Below are 24,280 nucleotides of genomic sequence, written 5' to 3'. Positions count from 1 at the left end.
ATAAAATTATCACTCAATATCTGAAGTGATATTGGCAAAGGTATACGAGAACGCCCAAAACAAACAGGTACCTATTTTCCTAGTGTGGCCTATGAGTTTCTCCAGAATTTCTTATGGCTCAGCATTCCAGTATACTATGTGATTTTTTTTTTTTTGAGATGGAGTTTTGCTTTTGTTACCCAGGCTGGAGTGCAATGGTGCAATCTTGGCTCACCGCAACCTCCACCTCCTGGGTTCAGGCAATTGTCCTGCCTCAGCCTCGTAAGTAGCTGGGATTACAGGCACGCGCCACCATGCCCAGCTAAATTTTTTGTATTTTTAGTAGAAATGGGGTTTCACCACGTTGACCAGGACGGTCTTGATCTCTTGACCTCGTGATCCACCTGCCTCGGCCTCCCAAAGTGCTGGGATTACAGGAGTGAGCCACCGCGCCCGGCCCACTATGTGATTTTTAAGATCAGAAATATTTTGTTCTGTTAGTATAATGTCTTTGTTATTGTTGTTGGTAGAATTACCTTGGTTTAAAAAACTTTCACTCTGGCTGGGTGAGGTGGCTCACGCCTATAATCCCAGCACTTTGAGAGGCTGAGGTGGGCAGATCACCTGAGGTTGGGAGTTCGAAACCAGCCTGGCCAACATGGAAAAACCCCACCTCTACTAAAAATACAAAAAATCAGCTGGGCATGGTAGTGCATGCCTGTAACTCCAGCTACTCAGGAGGCTAGGCAGAAGAGTCAATTGAACCCGGGAAGCAGAGGTTGCAGTGAGCCAAGATCATGCCACTGCACTCAGCCTGGGCTAAAAAGAGTGAAACTCCATCTCAGTTTAAAAAAAAAAAAAAAAAAAAAGGTTTTAATCTATGAAATATTTCAAACATGCAAAAGTAGAAATAACAATGAATCCCAACACCATCACCCATTTTGACATTCAATGGAGCATCATCTATATTCCTCCCTCTATTCCCTGGCTGGTTTATTTTAAAGCAAATCTCGGCCCGGCGCGGTGGTTCAAGCCAGTAATCCCAGCACTTTGGGAGGCCGAGGCGGGTGGATCACAAGGTCAAGAGATCGAGACCATCTTGGTCAACATGGTGAAACCCCGTCTCTACTAAAAATACAAAAAAAATAGCTGGGCATGGTGGTGCGTGCCTGTAATCCCAGCTACTCAGGAGGCTGAGGCAGGAGAATTGCCTGAACCCAGGAGGCGGAGGTTGCGGTGAGCCGAGATCGCGCCATTGCACTCCAGCCTGGGTAACAAGAGCAAAACTCCGTCTCAAAAAAAAATAAATAAATAAAATAAAAATAAAAATAAAAATAAAGCAAATCTCAGAAATTGTATCATTTCATCTGTAAGTACTTTAGCTTGTATCTCTAAAATATAAGGACTTAAAAGAATTAGTCACAATAGTTTAAAATTTAACAATCATTCCTTCTAATATCAAATAGCCAATGTTCTTTTACAGTGAGCTTTCAAAAATCAGCATTCACAGCCCATACATATTTAATTAATGTTTCTTTTAATCTTTAACAGTTCTTCCTCCATTTTCTCCTTGCCAAGTATTTGTTGAAGAGAGTGGGTCATCTGTTTTGTAATATTTAATACATTCTGAGTTTTGTTGACTACATCTCCAAGGTGCCCTTTGACATGTTTCTTTATCACACAAATACCCTATAAGCTAGTCAGACATAAATGCCTCATTAGATTTTGGGTTTTTTTTTTTTTTTTTTTGACAAGAATAGTCACAGAGAGTATTGTCTATTTCCTATTACATCCCATCAGGATGCAAATAGTATCTGGTTGTGTCTCTTTTTAAGATATTAAGACCCACCGTAGGGCTCTGATTATATCAGTCTCATTCCATCCACCATAATGCTCCCTTGCTGTAGTCTTTTAACTAATTATTAAGTTTAACAGCTATTGAGAATTACTACTGTACTTATATTCCTTATTTCTTTTGGAGTTGCAATACAGTAACAATCTATACAAAAGGAATAATGTTCAGTCTATACATTTAGAAAAATGCGCAACTATTTGGGTAACATACTGGAATTGCAAAGCTTCTCTTACAGGAATAATTATTTCCTCAACAAAATATTTGCAAACCAAATTCAACAACACATTAAAAAAATAATCATGACCAAGTAGGATTTATTCCAGGGATGCAAGAATGGTTCAACATACACAAATCAATCAATTTAATACATTGTGATCATTAACACTGAGTGTCAATTTGATTGGAATGAAAAATGCAAAGTACTGTTCCTGGGTGTGTCTGTGAGGGTACTGCCAAAGGAGATGAACATCTGAGTCAGTGGACTAGGAGAGGCAGATCCATCTTTGATCTGGATAGGTACCATCTAATCAGCTGCCAGCATGGCTAGGATAAAAGGAGGCAGAGGAGCGTGGAAGGACTAGACTGGCTGAGTCGTCAGGCTTTTATCTTTCTCCCGTGCTGGATGCTTCTTGCCCTCAAATACTGTACTCCAAGTTCTTCAGCTTTTTGATTGTTGGACCAGTGGTTTGCCAGGGGCTCCAGGTTCTTTGGCCACAGACTGAAGGCTACACTGCTGGCTTCCCTACTTTTGAGGTTTTGGGTCTCGGACTGGCTTCCTTACTCCTCAGTTTGCAGACAGCCTATTGTGGTACTTCATCTTGTGATCGTGACCTTAATAAACTCCCTTTCATATATACATCTATTAGTCTTATCCCTCTAGAGAACCCTAATATATACATCATATGAACAGAATGAAAGACAAAATGCATATGATCATATGATCATTTCAAATGATGCTGAAAAGGCATTTGATAAAACTGAACATCTCTTCATGATAAAAGCCCTCCAAAAACGGGGTATAGAAGGACACACTTCAACATAACGAAAGTCATATACAATAGACCCCCCCTACTAAATGGAGAAAAAACAGAAAGCCTTTCTTCTAAGATCTGAAACATGACAAGGATGCCCTCTGTTATTCAACACAGTATTCGAAGTCCTAGCTAGAGGAAGGAAGGGAGGGAGAAATGGAGGAAGGGCGAAAAGAAAGTAAAGAAAAAAGAGAAGGAGAGAAGGAGAGAAAGAGAGAGAAAGGGCATCCGATTTGGAAACGGAGAAGTCACATTATTCTTGTTTGCAGACTATCTGATCTTACATTTGGAAAAATCAATGATATGATCTTATATTTGATATAATCTTTATTACACCAAAAACCTATCAGAACTGATAAATTCAATAAAGTTGCATAACAACAATCAGTAGTGTTTCTATATGCCAATAGCAAAAAATCAGAAAAAGAAATCAAGAAAGTATTTCTACTTACAATAGCTACAAATAAAATACCTAGAAATTAACTTAACCAAAGAAGTAGAAGATCTCTACAACAAAAGCTATAAAACATTGATGAACAAAATTTAAGAGGACTGGGCATGGTGGCTCACGCCTGTAATCCCAGCACTTTGGGAGGCCGAGGCTAGTGGATCACCTGGGGTCAGGAGATCACAACCAGCCTGGCCAACATGGTGAAAATCCATCTCTACTAAAAATAAAAAAACAGCCCGGCATTGTAGCAGGGACCTGTAATCCCAGCTACCCAGGAGACTAAGGCAGGAGAATCACCTGAACCTGGGAGGCGGAGGTTGCAGTGAGCCGAGATGGCGCCATTGCACTCCAGCCTGGGAAACAAGAGCAAAACTCCATCTCAAAAAGACCAAAAAAAAAAAAAATTGAAGAAGACACAAAAAAATGGAAAGATATTCCAGGATCATGGACTGGAAGAATAAATATTGTTAAAATGTCCATATTACCCAAAGCAACCTACAGATTCAATGCAATCCGTTTCAAAATACCAATGACATTCTTCACAGAAAAAAAAAATCCTAAAATTTACATGGACCCACAAAAGACCCAGAATAGCCACAGCTATCTTAAGCAAAAAGAACAAACCTGGAGGAATCACATTACCTGACTTCAAATTATACTACAAATCTATAGTAACCAAAACAGCATGGTACTGGCATATAAAAACAGTCACAGATATCATGGAACAGAATAAAGAAGCCAAATCAAATCCACCCATCTATAGTGAACTCAAACATACACTGGGGAACAGTCAGTCTCTTCACTAATGGTGCTGGGAAAACTGGGTATACATATGCAAAAGAATGACACTAGACCCAAACTCTTGGCATATACAAAAATCAAAACAAAAGGGATTAAAGACTTAATAAATCTAAGACCTCAAACTATGAAAGTAATACAAGAAAACACTGGAGAAACTCCCCAGGACCATGGTCTAGGCAATAATTTCTTGAGTAATACCCCACAAGCACAGGCAACCAAAGCAAAAATGTACAAATGGGATCCCATCAGGTTAAAAAGCTTCTGTACAGCAAAGCAAACAACAAAGTGAAGAAACAACCAATAGAATGGGAGTAATTATTTGCCAACTACACATCTGACAAAGGATTAATAATCAGAATATATAAGGAGCTCAAAAAGCTCTCTAGAAACAAATTTAATCTGATTACATATCGGACAAAAGATTTGAATATACATTTCTCAAAAGAAAACATTCAAATGGCAAACAGGCACATGAAAAGGTGCTCACCGTCACTGATCATCAGAGAAATGCAAATCAAAACTACAATGAGATATCATTTCAACCCAGTTAAAATGGCTACTTTTTTTCCTCGAGACGGAGTCTTGCTGTGCCACCCAGGCTGGGGAGCAGTGGTGTGATCTCAGCTCACTACAATGTCTGCCTCCCAGGGTTCAAGCAATTCTCCTGCTTCAGACTCCTGAGTAGCTGGGATTACAGGTGCCTGACACCACACCCGGTTAATTTTTTGTATTGTTAATAGAGACAGGATTTCACCATGTTGGCCAGGCTGGTCTCAAACTCCTGACCTCGTGATCCACCCACCTCAGCTCCCCAAAGTGCTAGGATTATAGGCATGAGCCACTGCACCCAGCCCAAATGGCTTTTTTTTTAAGGTCAGGTAATAACAAATGTTGGTAAGGATATGGAGAAAAGGGACCCCTTGTACACCCTGGTGGGGATGTAAATTGGTACAACCACTATGGAGAACAGTTTGGAATTTCCTCAAAAAACTGAAAACAGGCTTGCCCGGTGGCTCATGTCTGTAATCTTGGCACTTTGGGAGGCCGAGGCGGATGGATCACCTGAGGTCTGAAGTTCGAGACCAGCCTGACCAACATGAGAGAAACCCTGTCTCCACTAACAATTAACCAGGCATGGTGGCACATGTCTGTAATCCCAGCTATTCGGGAGGCTGAGGCAGGAGAATTGCTTGAACCCAGGAGGTGGAGGTAACATGAGCCGAGATCACACCATTGAACTCCAGCCCGGGCAATGAGAGCTAAACTATTGTCAAAAGGAAACCCCAAAAACCCAAAACCAAACAAACAAAAAAAACTAAAAATAGAGCTACCATATACAGTAATAGTACTTCTCTGCATATATCTCAAAAGAAAAGAAATCAGGAAATCCGTACTTCCACACAATGGAGTACTTCAGCCATAAAAAAGAATGAGATCCTGTCATCTGCAACAACATGCGCAGAATTGGAGGCCATTACATTCAGTGAAATAAGCCAGGCACAGAAAACAAACTTTGCATATTCTCACTTCTTGGTGGGAGCTAAAGATTAAAACAATTGAACTCATGGAGATACAAAGTAGAAAGATTCTTACAGATGCTGAGAAAGGTAGTAGGGGGAATGAGAGGCAGGTGGGGATGGCTAATGGGTACAAAAAAAATACAAAGAATAAATAAGATCTAGTATTTGACAGCAAAACTGGGTGACTACACTCAGTAATGATTTAACTATACATTTAAAAATAACAAAGAGTATAACTGGATTGTTTGTAACACAAATGATAAACGCTTGAGGTGATGGATACCTCATTTACCCTGATGTGATTATTACACCTTGCATGCCTGTATCAAAATATCTCATGTACCCTATAAATATATACACCTACTATGTACCTACAAAAATAAAATAGAATATTTTTTATTCAAGTTCAAAGACTTTTTCAACAAATAGCATATATAACAGTTTTCGAAATTTATAAAGGTAACTATGTATCTGAATCTCTATATATCTATGATGAAGACAAAGACAAGGATCATCAGGAAATGCTATGTAAATATCCTTGAATATTGAACTGTAACTTACTAGCAATAAAAAGATTGCAGACCCTGTCGCCCCACCCCAACCCAATAAAGTTGCTCAAAAACATCATCTCAAATTTCACAAAAAAATTATGAAGTTACTTGAAGACGAAGATGGTGAAAATACTACATATTAGTTTATAATTCTTACTTCCCCATTCCTCCAGCTAGGGTAGAGTCAGAAGAGCTCTGCAGCACTGGAAACGTCTGTGTAGAAATATTTCTACACAGACGTTTATATTTTTAGCCACTGGCCAGGCGCAGTGGCTCATGCCTGTAATCCTAGTACCTTGGGAGGCCAAGACGGGCGGATCACGAGGTCAGGAGTTCAAGACCAGACAGACAGTTCAACATTGTGAAACCCTGTTTCTACTAAAAAATACAAAAATTATCTGGGCATGGTGGCTTGCGCCTGTAATCTCAGCTACTTGGGAGGCTGAGGTAGGAGAATTGCTTGAACTGGGACCCAGGAGTCGGAGGTTGGGTTGCAGTGAGCCAAGATAACACACTGGACTCCAGCCTGGGCTACAGAGTGAGAGTGAATCTCAAAAAAAAAAAAAAAAAAAAAAATACCCTTGCTTCTGGCCCAGTATGGTGGCTCACACCTGTAATCCCAGCACTTTGGGAGGCCAAGAAGGGTGGATCACTTGAGGTTGGGAGTTCAAGACCAGCCTGGCCAACACTGTGAAATCCTGTCTCTACTAAAAGTACAAAAAATTAGCCGGGCACAGTGGCAGGCACCTGTGATCCCAGCTACTTCGGAGGTGGAGGCAAGAGAATTGCTTAAAGTCTCATGTTTAAATTTTCTCTATTTTATGTAATGTTACATTATTTAAAAAATATATATTTTATTATAGAAAATTTCATACATATGGAAAAGTTCAGAAATACAGAACTACAATGAAATACACAAGATAATTTAAGGAGCCTCCTTACACCTATCACCAAACTTCAGCATCTATTAACTCATGGCCACTCTTACGTTCACATTAATTTAATAGGCAAATAACATATTAATACAATAGTATATATTTAATATTTGTAAATTTAAAGTGATTTATTTTATATTCTTGCATGTTTTGTTATACTCATTTTTTTGTGTGAATTCTGGACACAAAAAATAAAATACTGATGTTCATACTGTCATTCTGATACTACACTAAACACTCAAACACTGATACTGTCATTTTGCTTTGTGCTTCACTAGCAAGTGGGGCCTAAGCACTAAAAAGCTTGTTTTATGCCTAAATAACTCAGTCCTCTACAGCACAGTCAATGTCTTGATTACCTCTATATTACAACTTTATATCAAAATCTTTATTCCTTAACTACAACCACCATATTTCCACATTACCTTAAAAACAGATTAAACAGAAACTTTTTTTCTGAAAACTTTTCTTTCAAAGCAGTCTTTATAGTATCATCCAGCAGAAGAACCTGAACTTTGTAAGTTACACATTTTACCATAACAAAATTCATACAGTTTCATTAGGCCAAAAAAAGGAACTAAAAACGTAATGCATTTTAGAGTAATTAGTGGCACTATGCCCTCTAAGCATATATACCTACCATTTTTGTCCTTTAGTAATTTGTTGATGATGTTACTAAGGTCAGCAATTTCAGAGGTCGCAGGTATTGAGAAGGGAACATCATCTATGGCATATCTATAAAAAGGAAATGATATGTCAAGATCAAGTCTACAGATACTTGAACAACTGTGCTTTTATGAATTTGACATACATTTATGAGGTACCTGCTACATGCCAGACATTTTGTTACACGTTGTAAGCAAAAATAAATGAAAACATGGTCTCTGTTCTCAGAAGAGGTTAAAGTCTAGTAATCAAATATAACGAAGTTATGTAAGAACAATGTCATTAGGCAACATGTACAAAGAGAACAAAGACATCATAGGTCATTTTAACCAGAGAAAAGGAGGGCAGGAGAGCAGGGCCTGAAAGGATGCACAAAAAAGATAACTGTTAAGCCACATTAGAAAAGTGATTAACCAGGTGTGGTGGCATGTGCCCGTAGTCCCAGCTACTTGGGAGGCTGAGGTGGGAGGACTGCCTGAGCCCAGGAGGTCAAGGCTACAGTGAGCTGAGATCACACCACTGCACTGCACTCCAGCCTGGGTGACACACCAAGACCCTGTCTCAAAAGAAAAGTGACTTTTTGCCAGGTGAGGGAAGGATAGCATGGAAGAAACAGTGTGCAGGAAAGCAGCAAGAACATCAAAACAATAGCTGGGAGTTGTTAAACTGCCCACCCAACCTATTCCAGAAAGTCCAATTTTGCTCTAAAGTTACCAAAGGCTAAAGAGATGTACATGGAGTGCTGTATATATCATGTGAAATCATTTTTACTTCTTTTTTGTGGGCAATGAAGAACTATTATAGCAGTGCAAATAGAAATAACAGATTTTAGTTAGATCTTTTTGGCTGCACAATGGAGACTAAATTAGAGGAACACATTACAGGGGCAGGTTAGGAGACTCATAAGAGACTGTGAGAAAATATTTGCAAATCATCTATCTAATAAGGAACTCGTATCTGGACTACAGTAAGAACACTTACAACTCAATAATAAAAAGACAAAGCAATTTTTTTTCTTTTTTTTTTTTTTTCATTTTTGACAATGCAATTTTTAAAATGGCCAATAGGGACATGAAAATGCTCATCATTATCTTGGAAATGCTATCAAACACAATGAAAATTATTTCACACCCACTAGGGCACTATAATTAAAAAGACAGATAATAACAATTGTCAGTGAAAATATGGAGCAATCGGAACCCTGATTATTGCTGGCAGTAATATAAAACGGTGCAGTTGCTTTGGAAAACATTCTGGCAGTCCCTCAAAAAGTCAAACACGGAATTATATCTGACCCGAAAACTCCACTTCTAAGTATATATGCAAGAAAAATGAAAACATGCATCCACACAAAAACTTATACATGAATGTTCACAAAACTATTCGTAATAGCTAAAAGGTAGAAACAACCTAAATGTCCACCAACTGATGAATGAAAAAATATGGTATATCCATTCACGGCTTATTATTTGGCCATAAAAAGGAATGAGGTGCTAATAGATACTATGACATAATTAATCAATTTTTTTAAAAAAAATCATACTACGTGAAAGAAGCCACTCACAAAAGACCACATTATATAATTCCATTTATACAAAATGTCCAGAAGAGATAAAGCTACAGAGATAGAAAGCAGATCAATAGGGCTGGGGGTATTATTTAATAAATAGCTAAAGGATGATGACAATGTTCTAAAATTGACAGTGGTGATGTCTGCACAACTCTGCAAATACAGTGCTGATGATCCTTAAACCATACTTACAGCAATAAGGCTATGGCTATATATTTATGTATATAATTCACATATATGTATATTCTTGTGTGTGTGTGTGTGACAGTTATATTAGTCCCCCTCCCCCATTTTACTGACCAAAATATTAAGTGAAAAGAAAAAGCAAGAATTTTATTTATTTATTTATTTGAGATAGGGTCTCACTATGTTCCCCAGGCTGATGTGCAGTTGCACTGATCCTGGCTCACTGCAACCTCTGCCTCTCAGGCTCAAGCAATCCTTCCACATCAGCTTCCCAAGTAGCTGGGACCACAGGTGAGCACCACCATCCCCGGCTAATTTTTTGTATTTTTGGTAGAGACTGGGTTTCACGATGTTGCTCAGGCTGGTCTTGAAATCCCGAGGTAAGTGATTTGCCCTCCTTGGCCTCCCAAGCTGCTGGATTACAGAAGTGAGCCACAGCATCCAGCCAAGAATTTTAATTTCTACATTTTTTTTTTTTTTTTTTTTTTTACCTTTTGGAGGACCTAAATTCAAACATACACATATGGCATGTATCCACTCATTTCAGGGGTTAAAACACAGCAGCCCATTATCTCCTACAATTTCATATAAATCAACAATTATCTCAAAGCTAGACACAGTGTCTCATGTCTGTAATCCTAGGACTTTGGGAGACCTAGTTGGGCGGATCACTTGAGGCCAGGAGTTCGAGACCAGCATGGCCAACAAGGCAAAATCCTGTCTCTACTAAAAATACAAAAATTAGCCAGGCTTGGTGGCACATGCCTGTAATTCCAGCAACTCCGGAGGCTGCGGTGGGAAAACTGTTGAAGCCCAGGAGGCAGGGGTTGCAGTTAGCCAACAATGAATGCATCACTGCAGTCCAGCCTGGGTGACAGAGTGAGACTGTCTCTAAAAAAGTACCAAAACGAACAAAAAAAAATTAAAAAATTTTTTATTTTAAGAAAAACAAAAAATCCTTTCAATTAAAAAACGCAGTGGTTATGCTAACGCATCACCGCATTCCTTGAGAAGTATTAAGGCTACCTAAGTATATATACTCATGTACATTGACAATACAATTTATGTATACTGTAAGCAACAATACAAGAGGAGAGAAGATGATTTACTAGCTCTCCTCATAAAAGTACAAACAAAATGGCCGGGTGCAGTGGCTCAAGCCTGTAATCCCAGCACTTTGGGAGGCCGAGGCGGGTGGATCACGAGGTCGAGAGATCGAGACCAACCTGGTCAACATGGTGAAACCCCGTCTCTACTAAAAATACAAAAAATTAGCTGGGCATGGTGGCGTGTGCCTATAATCCCAGCTACTCAGGAGGCTGAGGCAGGAGAATTGCCTGAACCCAGGAGGCGGAGGTTGCGGTGAGCCGAGATTGCGCCATTGCACTCCAGCCTGGGTAACAAGAGCGAAACTCCGTCTCAAAAAAATAAAAATAAAAATAAAAATAAATAAATAAATAAATAAATAAATAAATAAAGCCCCTGCCCTCAAGAGGCTTCCAATATAGTTGGAAAAGGCCAGGCAAACACAAAGAAAACTAATAACGCAATATATACCACAAGACAGCATATAATTAGTTTTCGAATGAGTGCCAACAGACCTTGAGACCACTGTTAAAATGTTTATATATCCTATACATAGATACATATAAATGGTAAACATGTTTACATTTATGTTAGTAAATATGACATATATAAATACATGATAAAGCATATAATGTATATTATATACGTGTATCAAGAAAAATAAATCAGTAACTAAATTGACTTCACACTTATCAAGAACCAATTCTACCATAACCCCATATTCAGAACTCCACTTTCTAGCCTGGTTTAGAAGAGCATCTTCTATCACCTATTAAAAAAGAGAAAGAAAGAAAATGTGTTTTCAAAAACCGTGAACCGCCACCAGCAGACACCCTATAACGACAAGGCCACTCACTGCTCGTTGTTAAATTACACATATAGAATGTTTCATTCAGAAAGTAAACCTGAAGCCCTTCAGTCTCCTCCACACTCACAATTTAAATTACAGAGAACCTGTGAAGCTGGTTAGAAAGGAGGTAATCTCAGAAAAAAGGTGACAGCAGGAACAACTAGGGATCCACAAGGTCATACCAAAGGAGTGGTCAGAAAAGACCCTGGGGAAGGGAGCGAAGGGTGAAACGCTTACTTACTTCTTGTTATCAGTGTAAAAGCGTGTTTGCAGTTGAGCCATGGCGAGGAGTACACACAAGACTTGCCCACGGAAACGTACGACGTACAGGTTAGTAGACTCACAACAGGGAGCTCGTGTCTTTTAGAACTACAAGGAGGCAGCTCAAAATTAGACTGCACAGGTAAGCGAGGAGCTGCAGTCTAAGCCTGGACTCTGGTTTCTCTCCTCGGGTCTCCTCCGCAGAAAACACGAGGCCGCCCTTCTACAGACGCCCAGACCACAAACATCGACTACCTACTCCTAGATTTAGGAATCATCGATTAGAAAAGCATAGCTTTAAAGGTAGTATGTTCCTTTAATCATTATTAGAATTCTTCCCATACAAGTGGGCCTGTTATCGATTAGGAAGATACAGGAAGATCCCACTCAAATCCGCTTTATGAATAATTTTTTATTTCAAGAGGCTGTCCTGAGCCTGGATAGTTCAAACGCAGGTCCTAGTTACAAGTCTCAGAAAGCGTCGCTTCTCAAACGCTGTGACCACTGGGAATTGTAGTTTTTCGCTATGCTGCCCAAGAGGTATCTTAATTTGCATTAAATCCTCCAGACTCCAGCCAGATACCAAATTTTCTCTGTCTTCAGCTTTGCCTAACGCCTTGTCCGTTTTTTTTCTCATACATATTCCCAACCAGAGTCTCACTCTGCAGAGATTTTTCCTGTCGAGCCTCCAACCGCGGGTTTTACAGGGAGGCGAGAGGCGGAAATACGAAAAAAAGAACGGATGAGAGAGGAGACGAGCGACGGTGGCCGGTAGTGGTCCTAATCTCGTGGGACTGCGCTGCGCGCGCTCGGTGGGATGCGCCTGCGCATTATGCTGGTCTCCATGGCGGGGCCTCGGAGCCAAGACGAGGTTGAGTAGACTCGTTTTGAATTTTCTTCCCTCTGCTCCGGCGGACTTCCCTCCTCGCCTTGCGGGGCTATCGGCGGCGGCAGGACTAGGGGAGTCGGAGGTTTAGCAGCGCTGTCTGCGCAGACCAACCGGACGCTACCTCCCAACCCCCCCCTTTCTTCCTCCTGCCTCCTCCTCCTCCCGTCACCTCCTGACCCGCCGGAGCTCCGAGCAACTGCCGGCCCCCGCCCCCAGCCGCACCCGGCCTCTGGCAGCGCATTCCGCTGGGAGCTTGGGGGCCTTTTCCGGGTCCTAAATGGCAGGGCCTCCGACCACCGACCCGGCACGGGGCTCCCGGGCCCTAGAGGGGCAGGCTGGAGAAGGAGGTTAGGTGTCTTAAGGGATGCTGAGCCCGAGGACGCGCCATCGCCTCGGAGAAGGATGCCGGACCCCTTGGGCGGAGCGCCCAGTGTGTGGTCCCTCACTCAGTCCCGCACCTTGCTTTTTAGGATTCTTTTCCCCCTTTCTGAGCCCTTTTATACTTTATGTTTAGAAGGGGAAAATCATTCTCCCACACCTTCTCCCCCTCCTACCACCCTCCACTTTTTTCCTTTTTTGTCTTGCAGTTACCCAAAGGCCTATGTCTTGTTCTAAGTGGTCCCAAGAATTACTCTAATATAGTTGTTTTTCTGAGGGAGGATGGTTGGAGATGACTATCCAGATTCCAAAGTCACTTTTTAAGGCAATCGCTTCAAGAGACAAGCAGTTTAGAATCAGGCAGAACTGGATTGCCAAATTTGTGGGCAGAGCGGTATGTGTGCAGGTGAAGAAAACTAAAGCTTTCCTTTGTTAGGTTCTTTAAAGATGTCCTACAGTTAGGTAGACGCCTGATATTTAAATAGAGAAAGAGATTTAAACCAATTGGAAGAGAAAAAAAATTTATTAGAGAGCAATGACAGTAGAAGTAGGAATCTTTTCAGGTTACTCGCCTTTGTAGATGGAATGTCGACCCTGGAACCAGAATTCCTGGGTTCAAATCCTGCCTCTGCTACTTAACTTTTCTGTGCCACACTTTTATCAACTGTGAGAATTAACTGCGGCATAGGAAGCACTAAGTATATGTTTATTATCATTGTAATAGTTACCAATTCCAGTTTAACTAGAAGCTTTGCCAGCGTGAACAGATAAGGGAGAATAGGCACATTGAGTGGAGGAATGAAATTAGAAAACCTCTGTGCTGAAGTCCCAGGAAATCACTTATTAGGACTGGCCTTGCTAATGGAAATGGTGGTCGTTTAACCATGTAGCTATTGTAGTGGTTAGAATTTACACGTTACATTAAATAAGTCGTGGGCACCCAAGGCTTGAAACACTTTCTTAATGAAGTCTTGCCATTTAATGTGTATTTATTGATAATATGTCAGTGGTTAAAATATGTTTATAAGTGTATAATTGAGCAGCAGGTTAATACATTTTTATCATTAATTTGAAATTTATCAAAAAATATACAGTACCTGATAGAGTCAATATAGTTTGATCTTAATTTGAATTGAAAATTACCAGGAAAATAAAGAACCTGAGTATATGCTTAATAGATAAGGCTTTCCGTTTGCAAAACAAATCCTGATTTGACTGAAATAACATTTTTCATTTGACAGAGACCTTCAGTTAAGGAAAGACTAGTTAAATAAGCATTTAAAATAACTACCCAGCATTGTGTTTTACGATTTTTTTCAACAACTTCTGTGTTATGTTTGATGTTGCCTCCAAGCAGTACCTAGGATAGCTGATGCTTTTACTTTTGAGTGTTTTTCTTTAGTTGGAACATGAACTGCAAGTTTTTGGTTGGTAATCATTTTCTATGGGATTTATTTTTTATATGGTCCTCGTGGAGACACATTGTTATCTGGAGAACCACAGTTTGGAAAATACCTTTCTCTTAATTAAAGTTTCTTGTTTTCTGTATATAATGGCATAGTGTGTTATCATACAAAGATTATGTATTAGGGCTTTGGAGTCCTAATTGGTTTGTGTGTGTGTGTGTGTGTGTGTGTGTGTGTGTGTGTGTGTTTTCCAGTTTGGTTTTGAATCTGAACCTAATAAGGTACTCTGTGATCTTAAGCAAGTTTCTTGACAGTTTCAGTTTTCTTATCTATAAACAGATAAAAAGATCTACCTCAGAGTCACTGTAAGGATTAAATGAATTTTAAAGCTCTCAAGGAGTGGCCTAATCCCAACACTTTGGGAAGTTGAGGCAGGTGGATCACCTGAGGTCAGGAGTTTCAGACCAGCCTGGCCAGCATGGTGAACCCCTGTCTCTACTAAAAATACAAAAATTAGCAGGGCGTGATGGCAGGCATCTATAATCCCAGCTACATGGGAGACTGAGGCAGGAGAATCGCTTGAACTCGGGACGTGGAGATTGCAGTGAGCTGAGATTGTGCCGCTTCACTACAGCCTGGGCAAAAGAGCGCAACTCCATCTCTCTTTTTTTTTTTTCTTTTTTTTCCTTCAAAAATTAATCTTCAATGAAACTCTGTATAAAAAAAACACAACAACTCTCAGAGCAAAGAAGTAAAAAGACGTTTGTTTGTGCAGAGTAAAAAACGGGTAGAAATGGATTACAGGGAAACTTATAGAAGGAGCAAACCATAAATAGACATTGTGAACACCAGCCTTAGCTTTTTTTTCCCTGAAAATTAAAAAGTGTTTTTTTTTTCTTTGAGATGAAGTCTAGCTCTGTTGCCCAGCATGGAGTGCAGTGGCATGATCTTGTCTCACTCCAGCCTCCGCCTCCCAGTTTCAAGTGATTGTCCTGCCTTAGCCTCCCCAAAAGCTGGAATTACAGGCTTCTGCCACCACACCCAGCTGATTTTTGTTTTTGTTTGGTATTTTTAGTAGAGATGGAGTTTCACTATGTTGGCCAGGCTGGCCTCAAACTCCTGACCTTAAGTGATCTGCCTACCTTGGCTTCTCAAAGTCCTGGGATTACAGACATAAGCCACTGCGCCCAGCAGAAAATTTAAAAATTAGTATAGGTTATTGTTTATATATTTGTATATATTTAAAATTTTGATATTTAACATATAACTGTAAAAACTTATCCTTAAAAAAGAAATCCTATTAAAATATTTGTGAAATAGTCTTGATTTCATTTTGACACTGATTCATAGTAATTTTGTACATAATAGGAACATTATGTCATTTACCTACCTCTAAAAGATGAAGTAAATTTTATTTTCTAGAGTACTTTTGAGCAATATTTTTTAAAGATCTGTTGCTGATAATGAATAGATTTAAAGATCTTTTACAAGATACACCATTAACCAAGGTGCCTAGAATTAAAAGAAACTCAATTTCGTCTTGTAGCATTAACCAAGGTACCTGGAATTAAAAGAAACTCAACTTCAAGCTGCTTTCTCTTTAATTATCCTGTGAGGTGATTTATTATCAGATTATTGGTTTTAACAGATAATATTTTAATACACTAAAGTCTGGGTGGGATACTAAACAACATGATTGGATGTTAAGATCATTTTTAAAAAATGTAAATTACACCTAAGAAATTACCTCCAAGATTTTGAACTGATAGAATTGCTGTTGAACAAGATCAAAACAGCAATGGCCCAAGTATAGTCCTTGAAAGAGATCTGAGTGACAACAACCTGAATCGTCTCTTCCCCTCTACCATACATTCACTGTGTAAAAGCAATAAAAAGCCCTTTCTCCGTATAAATAAAAACACTGAGCTAATTTTACAGATGGTTTCCAATCTTTACTTTTGATATAAGATAAAATCCACTTTTTAAATGTGATAACAAAACATTCTAGAAAGCAATTTGCCAGCAAAATGTAATGCCTTAGTGCATTTTCTGAAATCCAATCATTATTAACTGTTTAGGCTCCATATTTAATTCTTTCTTTTTTCTTTCTGCTCTCTTTATCCACTTGTAATACTTCTTGCTTAAGAAATAAGCTTGTCGCCGGGCGCGGTGGCTCAAGCCTGTAATCCCAGCACTTTGGGAGGCTGAGGCGGGTGCATCACGAGGTCAGGAGATCAAGACCATCCTGGTCAACACGGTGAAACCCCGTCTCTACTAAAAATACAAAAAATTAGCTGGGCATGGTGGTGCATGCCTGTAATCCCAGCTACTCAGAAGGCTGAGGCAGGAGAATTGCCTGAACCCAGGAGGCGGAGGTTGCGATGAGCCGAGATCGCACCGTTGCACTCCAGCCGGGGTAGCAAGAGCAAACAAAAACTCCGTCTCAAAAAAAAAAAAAAAAAAAGAAAGAAAGAAATAAGCTTGTCAAAAAAAGAAAAAATAAAAACAAAACAAAAAAGAAATAAGCTTGTCAATTCTAGGGCTTGGGAGGTAGGGCATGGGGAGAGGAGCTTTTATTTTAAAGCTGCTTGTGGCTCCAAAACATGCCCTATTAAATATTTTCATTGAGGAAAAATGTAATTTGCTAGAGGTATTTGTTTCAGTGGTAGTTATAAAATATGAGAATTTAAATATTCTAAATCTCTGATTTTAGAGAAGGAAACAGACACAGAGAGATTGCTACCTATCCCAAGATACATGCAATTATCTGTAAAGTCAGTCCTTGTCTTTAGTTCTATTCAACTGAGTTCTATTCAGTTAATGATTCTACCACACCAGGCTGATAATGGTTATTTTAAAATAAAACCTGCTTAACAACATCTAATAATTTTCTTTATGTAAATAAAATATACATTAAATACCTTCTCATTACAGAGAAAATGATTCTGTGAAGACACAAAGCTTTCACATAAATGAAGCTACAGCTATCATGATTTAGTGACCCCAAAAGTAAGAACTTCAGTGGACAAGAAAGGACATTTATGGGGTTAGTAGAATGCTTGAGGCCTGGAATTTAAACCTGAGCCACTATCTAAAGGTAATACTTTTATTTTTATTTTTAACTAATTGAAAGTAATAACTTTATTTTAAAAACTTAACTATTATCTGTTACATATTTAAAAAGTCGAATTACCTTTGTATATAGGTACTTTGTACCATTTATGGTTACCAGTTGGAAAAGAGCATTTTATACCTGGTTATTTAATATTAATATCTTCATTCTTAAAAACTTTACTTTGACGGAGTTAATTGGCAGTTAGGGATAAAAACTCATAGCATGTCATATACTGACATTCAGGATAGTTGGGAAAATCAACTATTTTAAGTCATTGTGCAGTTGTCAGGATTGAAGAAGATAAAACAAATTGATGGAAGAAAGGAGGAAGGGAGAAGTAATACTTTTCGCTGAATCCAAATTATTTTTTTAAAGTGTGTCTGTAACTTACATATGTACTTTTGGCTGGGTACCGTGGCTCACGCCTGTAATCCAGCACTGTGGGAGGCAGAGGTGGGTGGATCACGAGGTCAGGAGATTGAGACCATCATGGCCAACATGATGAAACCCTGTCTGTACTAAAAATACAAAAATTAGCTGAGCGTGGTGGCACATGCCTGTAATCGCAGCTACTTGGGAGGCTGAGGCAGGAGAATCACTTGAATCAGGGAGTTAGAGGATGCAGTGAGCAGAGACCGCGCCACTGCACTCTAGCCTGGCGATAGAGCAAGACTCCATCTCAAAAAAAAAAAAAAAAAAAAAAAAAAAAAAAGTATAGAAACTACTTTAATATTTTCTCAGTGTAACCACAAAAAGCTTTTTTAACTCGTAGATTTTCATTCCCAGAAGTCAGTAGAAAATAAAGTTATCTTTATTCCATTGGCAGAATCTCAATATGGGCAAAATTCTTCAGTAGATCCTCTATCAACATACCCCCCAACCCTTAACTAGTGTACATAATGTAGGGCAGTCATTCTTCCTGGGTTTTGCACTGCTGCATCTAGTGCAGGCCTGCTGAATCCCTCTAAGTTCTTCAGTCTCAGAGGTACTTGCTTTCTCATCTCCAAGTAAAACTTTTTACTCCCTTAGGGTACTCTTTTTAACTCGTTTTAAAGGAAGAAATCTATCTTTACATAAATGTATACAAATTTGTTAATGGCTGATGTTCTCGCCAAAGTTTTTATCTTTTTTTTTTTTAAAAAGGGTTTATTAATGTCAATGAAAATTTTACTGATGAAATTTCAGAGTAAGTGTGTAAAAGTCAATAAAGTAAAAAAAAATTAGACTAGTGAAGGGTAACTTGCAGTGGAATCAGGGTACCTGTCAGGAAACTGGGAATATGTGGAATTCTTACCCCTAAGCTATTGACAGTTTTTACAACTCCTTCATAAACACCACTTCTTACTCTGTTCTACCTAATGTTTTCTCAATAGCTACAGTGCCTGCATAGTTAGAGCTCTAGCTTTTGGGTGGTGTTGGAGACAGAGCTTTTTGTATGTTAGGGTACTGCTTCTAATTAAATTTCAACCAGGAAAAGTTGAAAACAAAAGGGAAGGAATAGTTTCTTTTAACATCTTTAATTTGTTAACCTATCCAGAAAAAGATTTAAAGCTATGGATTATTGACTAATAGAATAAGAAGAGAGCTTTCTCTAATGCCTTGAAAATGTTCCTATTGTCATGATAGAGTACGACTTTGAAATCAACACATGTAGGGTTGAGTTCTTGCTCAGCCACTCAGCATATTTGTAATCTTGGGAAAGTTACTTATCAGCCTGTCCTATATGTAAATTGGAACAAGTAACTGAATCACAGCTGTTGAAAAGGTTAGATAAAACAAGTAAAACCCTTTTAGCGTAGTGCCTTACTATGGTAAGTGCTCAATAAATGATAACCTTATAATTTTGAGCAATGAAACTCAGCTGCTTTTTCTATAAAATGGTGATAATAATAGGTCCTATATCACAGAATAGTAGAGTGATTGTTGGTAATTCTAGTTAATAATTATTTAGGATAGTTGAGATTCAATACATTTTAAATTATTTTATAACTATGACAATTAAATTCATATATTTTAAAAGACAAGAGCTCTCAGAAATATTAAGAAATTATTTTAATTTTGATGTCATTATGTTTAGACAGTGAATATTTCAATATATTCAGTTTACTTTAGAAAATTAAGCCAGGCATGGTGGCTCACTTGTAATGCAAGCAAAAGTGGGCTAAGGCAAGCAGATCACTCAAGGCCAGGAGTTCAAGACCAGCCTGGCCAATATGGAAAAACTCCTTCTGTAATAAAAATACAAAAATTAGCCAGGCATGGTAACGAGCACCTATAATCCAAGCTACTTGAGAGGCTGAAGGCAGGAGAATCGCTTGAACCCAGGAGACAGAGGTTGCAGTGAGCCGAGATTGTGCCATTATACTCCAGTCTGGGCGGAGTGAAACTCTGCCTCAAAAAAGAAAATTAAACTGTATTCTAATTGTATTCTTGACAATTTAGGATAGTAAATTGTATTCCTAATAGAAAAAAAAAAAAGATAAAATTTCAAAATATTGCATTCCTAAAATATTTTATTTTTAATAAGCCCCTCAATAGGACCTTATTTGCAGTTGAATCTAACTTTGTAAAAGTTTTCCGTTTTTTTTTTAGACAAATTCTTGCTCTGTCCACAGGCACTAGGCTTAGTACAGTGGCGTGAACTTGGCTCACCGCAACCCTTGCCTCCCAGGTTCAAGCAGTTCTCCTCCCTCAGCCTCCCGAGTAGCTGGGACTACAGGCACGCACCACCATGCCCAGCTGATTTTTGTGTTTTAGTAGAGACAGGGTTTCACCACGTTGGCCAGGATGGTCTCGATCTCCTGAACTCATGATCCGCCTGCCTTGGCCTCCCAAAGTGCTGGGATTACAGGTGTGAGCCACTACACCCAGCCAAGTTTCTTGTTTTAGTAGAGTTCTTCTATATTTCTGTTCAGTGCACATTAGAAGTCAGTCAATAAATTATAGTTAAATGATTTAAAAAATCAAGATAATCAACTCTTAGAAACATAAAATCTTAGAACTGGATGGGATCTTAGAGCTTACTTACTGATAATTTAAGGAACTGGAAATTGAAGTTCAGAGAAGTTAATTTGAATATTTCATTGAATCTGGACAGATCTCCTGTTCTTTTGTTTTGTTTTGAGAGGGTCTCACTCTGTCACCCAGGCTGGAGCACAGTAATGTAATTACAGCTCACTGCAGCCTTGAACTCCTGGGCTCAAGTGATCCTCTCACCTCAGCCCTTTGATTAAGTAGCTAGGACTACAGGCACGAGGCATCACACCTGGCTAATTTTTTTTAGTGTTTGTAGAGATACAATCTTGCCTTGTCGCCTAAGCTGGTCATGAACTCCTCGTCTCAATTGATCTTCCTGCCTTAGCCTCCAAAAGCACAAGGATTACAGACATGAACCACTGCATCTAGCTCCCGTGTTCTTTCTCTACTACATTTATGAGATGTTCGTGAATTTTAAAAATTAGACAGTAATACTGAAATAGAGCTTTTTAGTCTTCTGAAAGTGTAAAAGTTTTGCAATATTTTTCAAACACAGTATAGAGAAAAGTATATTTAGAATCTCAAACTAAGCCCGGAAAAGTTTTGATTACATCAGTTAGATGACTAGAATTTGTTTTTTTCTTTTTGTGGATTGCCCAGTCTAGTCCTGAACTCTTGGGCTCAGGCAATCCTCCCGCCTTGGCCTTGTGTACAGATTTTTGTGGGCTATAAGTTTTCAACTCCATTGGGTAAATATGTAGTAGTGCATTTTCTAGGGTGTATGGTAAGCCTATGTTTAGCTTTGTAACAAACTGCTGAACTATTTCCTAGAGTAGCTATACCATTTTCCATTCCCAGCAACAACAAATGAGAGTTCCTGCTGTTCTGCATCCTTGTCAGCATTTGATACTGTCAGTTGTTTTATTTTAGCTATTCTAATAGGTGTTTGTGATAACTAAATTTTTATTTCATTTGCAGTTCCCCTATGACGTGATGTTAAGCATGTTTTCATATGTTTAGTTGCCATCTGTATTTTCTTTGGTGAAGTGTATCTTTTGACCATTTTTTCCTCTGATCTTTTTTTTTAGTTATACTTTAAGTTCCGGGGTACATGTGCAGATCTTGCAGGATGGTTTCATAGGTATACACATGCCATGGTGGTTTGCTGCATCCATCCCCCATCACTTACATTAGGTATTTCTCCTAATGTTATCCCTTCCCAATCCCCCCACCCCCTGCTGTCCCTCCCCTACCCCTTCTACCCCCTAACAGGCTCCAGTGTGTGATGTTCCCCTCCCTCTGTCCATGTGTTCTCATTGTTCAACACCCACTTATAAGTGAGAATATGTGGTGTTTGGTTTTCTGTTCTTGTGTCAGTTTGCTGATAATGATGGTTTCCAGATTCATCCATGTCCCTGCAAAGGACATGAACCCATCCATTTTTTATGGCTGCATAGTATTCCATGGTGTATATGTGCCACATTGTCTTTTTCTAGTCTATCCTTCATGGGCATTTGGGTTGGTTTCAAGTCTTTGCTATTATAAACAGTGCTCCAATGAACATATGTGTGCATGTGTCTTTATAAGAGAACAATTTATAATCCTTTGGGTTTATACCTTTGGGTATATACCTTTGGGTATATACCCAGTAATGGGATTGCTGGGTCAAATGGTATTTCTGTTTCTATATCCTTGAGGAATTGCCACACTGTCTTCCACAGTGGTTGCACTAATTTACACTCTCACCAACAGTGTAAAGACTTTCCTATTTCTCCACATCCTCTCCAGCATCTGTTGTCTCCAAATGTTTTAATGATCGTCATTCTAACCGGCGTGAGATATTATCACGTTTTGATTTGCATTTCTCTAATGACCAGTGATGATGAGCATTTTTTCATATGTGTGTTGGCTGCATAGTCTTATTTTGAAAAGTGCCTGTTCATGTCCTTTGCCCACTTTTGGATGGGGTTGTTTTCTTCTTGTGAACTTGTTTTTGTTCTTTGTAGATTCTGGATATTAGCTCTTTGTCAGATGGGTAGCTTGCAAAAATTTATTCCCATTCTGTTGGTTGCTGGTTCACTCTAATGATTGTTTCTTTTGCTGTGTAGAAGCTCTTAAGTTTAGATCCCATTTGTCTATTTTGGCTTTTGTTGCCTTTGCTTTTGGTGTTTTAGTCATGAAGTCCTTGCCTATGTTTATGTCCTGACTCATATTGCCTAGGTTTTCTTCTAGGGTTTTTATGGTGTTAGGTCTTATGTTTAAATCTTTAATCCATCTGGAGTTAATTTTTGTATAAGGTGTAAGGAAAGGATCTAGTTCCAGCTTTCTGCACATGGCTAGCCAGTTTTCCTAACACCGTTTATTAAACAGGGAATCCTTTCCCTGTTGCTTGTTTTTGTCAGGTTTGTCAAAAATCAGATGGTTGTAGATGTGTGGCATTACTTCCGAGGCCTCTGTTCTGTTCCATTGGTCTTTTGACCATTTTTAAAACTGGGTTCCTATTGTTGAGTGTTTAAAGTTTTTTGTATATTTGGGATACAAATCCTTTATCAGAATGTATTTTGCAAACATTTTCTTCCAGTTTGTAATTTGTCTTCTCATTTCTTTGATATTGTCCTTTCCAGAGAGCAGTTTTTTTTTCTTTTTTTTTTTTGAGACAAAGTTTTGCTCTTGTTACCCAGGCAGGAAGTCAGTGGTGCGATCTGACTGCAACCTCCATCTCCCAGGTTCAAGCAATTCTCCTGCCTCAGCCTCTTGATTAGCTGGGATTACAGATGTGCATCACCACACCCAGCTAATTTTTATATTTTTAATAGAAACAGCGTTTCACCAATTTGGCCAGATTGGTCTCGAACTTGTGACCTCCTGCCTCAGTCTCCCAAAGTGCTGAGAATACAGGCATGTGCCACCATGCCTGGCTGACAGCAAAAGTTTTAAAAAATACAAAAAGAAAGGGATGATCAATGAAAGAAATAACTAATAAACTGGACTTTGTTAAAATTGGTGTTGTATTTAAAAAGTCATTGCCATACCCAAAGTCTTCTAGGTTTTTCTCCTCTGTTACCTTCTAGGAATTGTATAGTTTGTGTTTTAGTTATATGATTCATTTTGAGTTAAGTTTTTTTTTTTTTTTTTGAGACAGAGTTTCACTCTTGTTTCCCAGGCTGGAGTACAATGGCATGCTCAGCTCACTGCAACCTCCACCTCCTGGGTTCCAGTGATTCTCCTACCTCAGCCTCCCCAGTAGCTGGGACTACAGGTGCCTGCCACCACACCTGGCTAATTTTGTATTTTTAGTAGAGATGGGTTTTTTCCATATTGGTCAGGCTGGTCTTAAACTCCCAACTTCAGGTGATCTGCCCACCTCGGCCTCCCAAAATGCTGGGATGACAAGCATGAGCCACTGTGCCCGGCCCATTTTGAGTTCATTTTTTTTCTTTTTATTTTTAAACTTTTTTCTTCTTTTCTTCTTCTTTTTTTTTTTTTTTGTCATGCTGCTGATAAATTGAGTTAATTTTTTTAAGGGTGTAAGGTTTGTGTCTAGATTCATTTTATTTTTGCATATAGATGTCCATTTCTTTCAGAGATAGTCTTTTGTTGAAAAGACTATTCTTTCTCCACTGAATTGCTTTTACAGCTAGTGCTTGACTTACGACCACAATTGGTTCTGACAGACTGGTCGTAACACAATTTGGTCATAAGTTGAGTAGGTTATATGTACAGTACTGTGAAATGATGTCATAAAAATCTTTAAGTCATATTTTATCATAATTT

At 38.9% G+C, this 24,280-nt stretch overlaps 2 protein-coding genes across 22 annotated transcripts in view; one reads left to right on the top strand and one right to left on the bottom strand.

Moving 5' to 3' along the window:
* The window catches only part of WDR12 (WD repeat domain 12), a 32,879-nt gene extending 20,581 nt beyond the window's left edge, over window positions 1–12,298 (bottom strand). Inside the window, exons 1-2 of the mRNA XM_003925637.4 lie at window positions 11,723–12,298; window positions 7,764–7,858 (exon numbers count right to left, since the gene is read on the bottom strand). Of these exons, the coding sequence (XP_003925686.1) occupies window positions 7,764–7,858; window positions 11,723–11,763 (136 nt within the window). The 5' untranslated portion in view covers window positions 11,764–12,298. The remainder of the gene's footprint in view (window positions 1–7,763; window positions 7,859–11,722) is intronic.
* Window positions 12,299–12,504: 206 nt separating this feature from the next.
* CARF (calcium responsive transcription factor) overlaps window positions 12,505–24,280 on the top strand; it is a 92,717-nt gene continuing 80,941 nt past the window's right edge. For 19 of the 21 annotated variants that reach the window (XR_012517646.1, XR_012517642.1, XR_012517650.1 and 16 more), the window contains exons 1-2: window positions 12,505–12,613; window positions 17,350–17,512. Coding sequence is in view for 3 of the 21 variants with exons in the window: in XM_074399239.1 (XP_074255340.1) it covers window positions 17,471–17,512 (42 nt within the window). In the remaining 18 variants the exon portion in view is untranslated. The other 2 variants (XM_074399232.1, XM_074399231.1) reach the window with 2 other exon arrangements.

The sequence above is a fragment of the Saimiri boliviensis genome, chromosome 5, assembly GCF_048565385.1.
Source record: "Saimiri boliviensis isolate mSaiBol1 chromosome 5, mSaiBol1.pri, whole genome shotgun sequence".
NCBI classification, from domain to species: domain Eukaryota; kingdom Metazoa; phylum Chordata; class Mammalia; order Primates; family Cebidae; genus Saimiri; species Saimiri boliviensis.
This window is presented reverse-complemented; position numbering and strand designations above follow the sequence as displayed.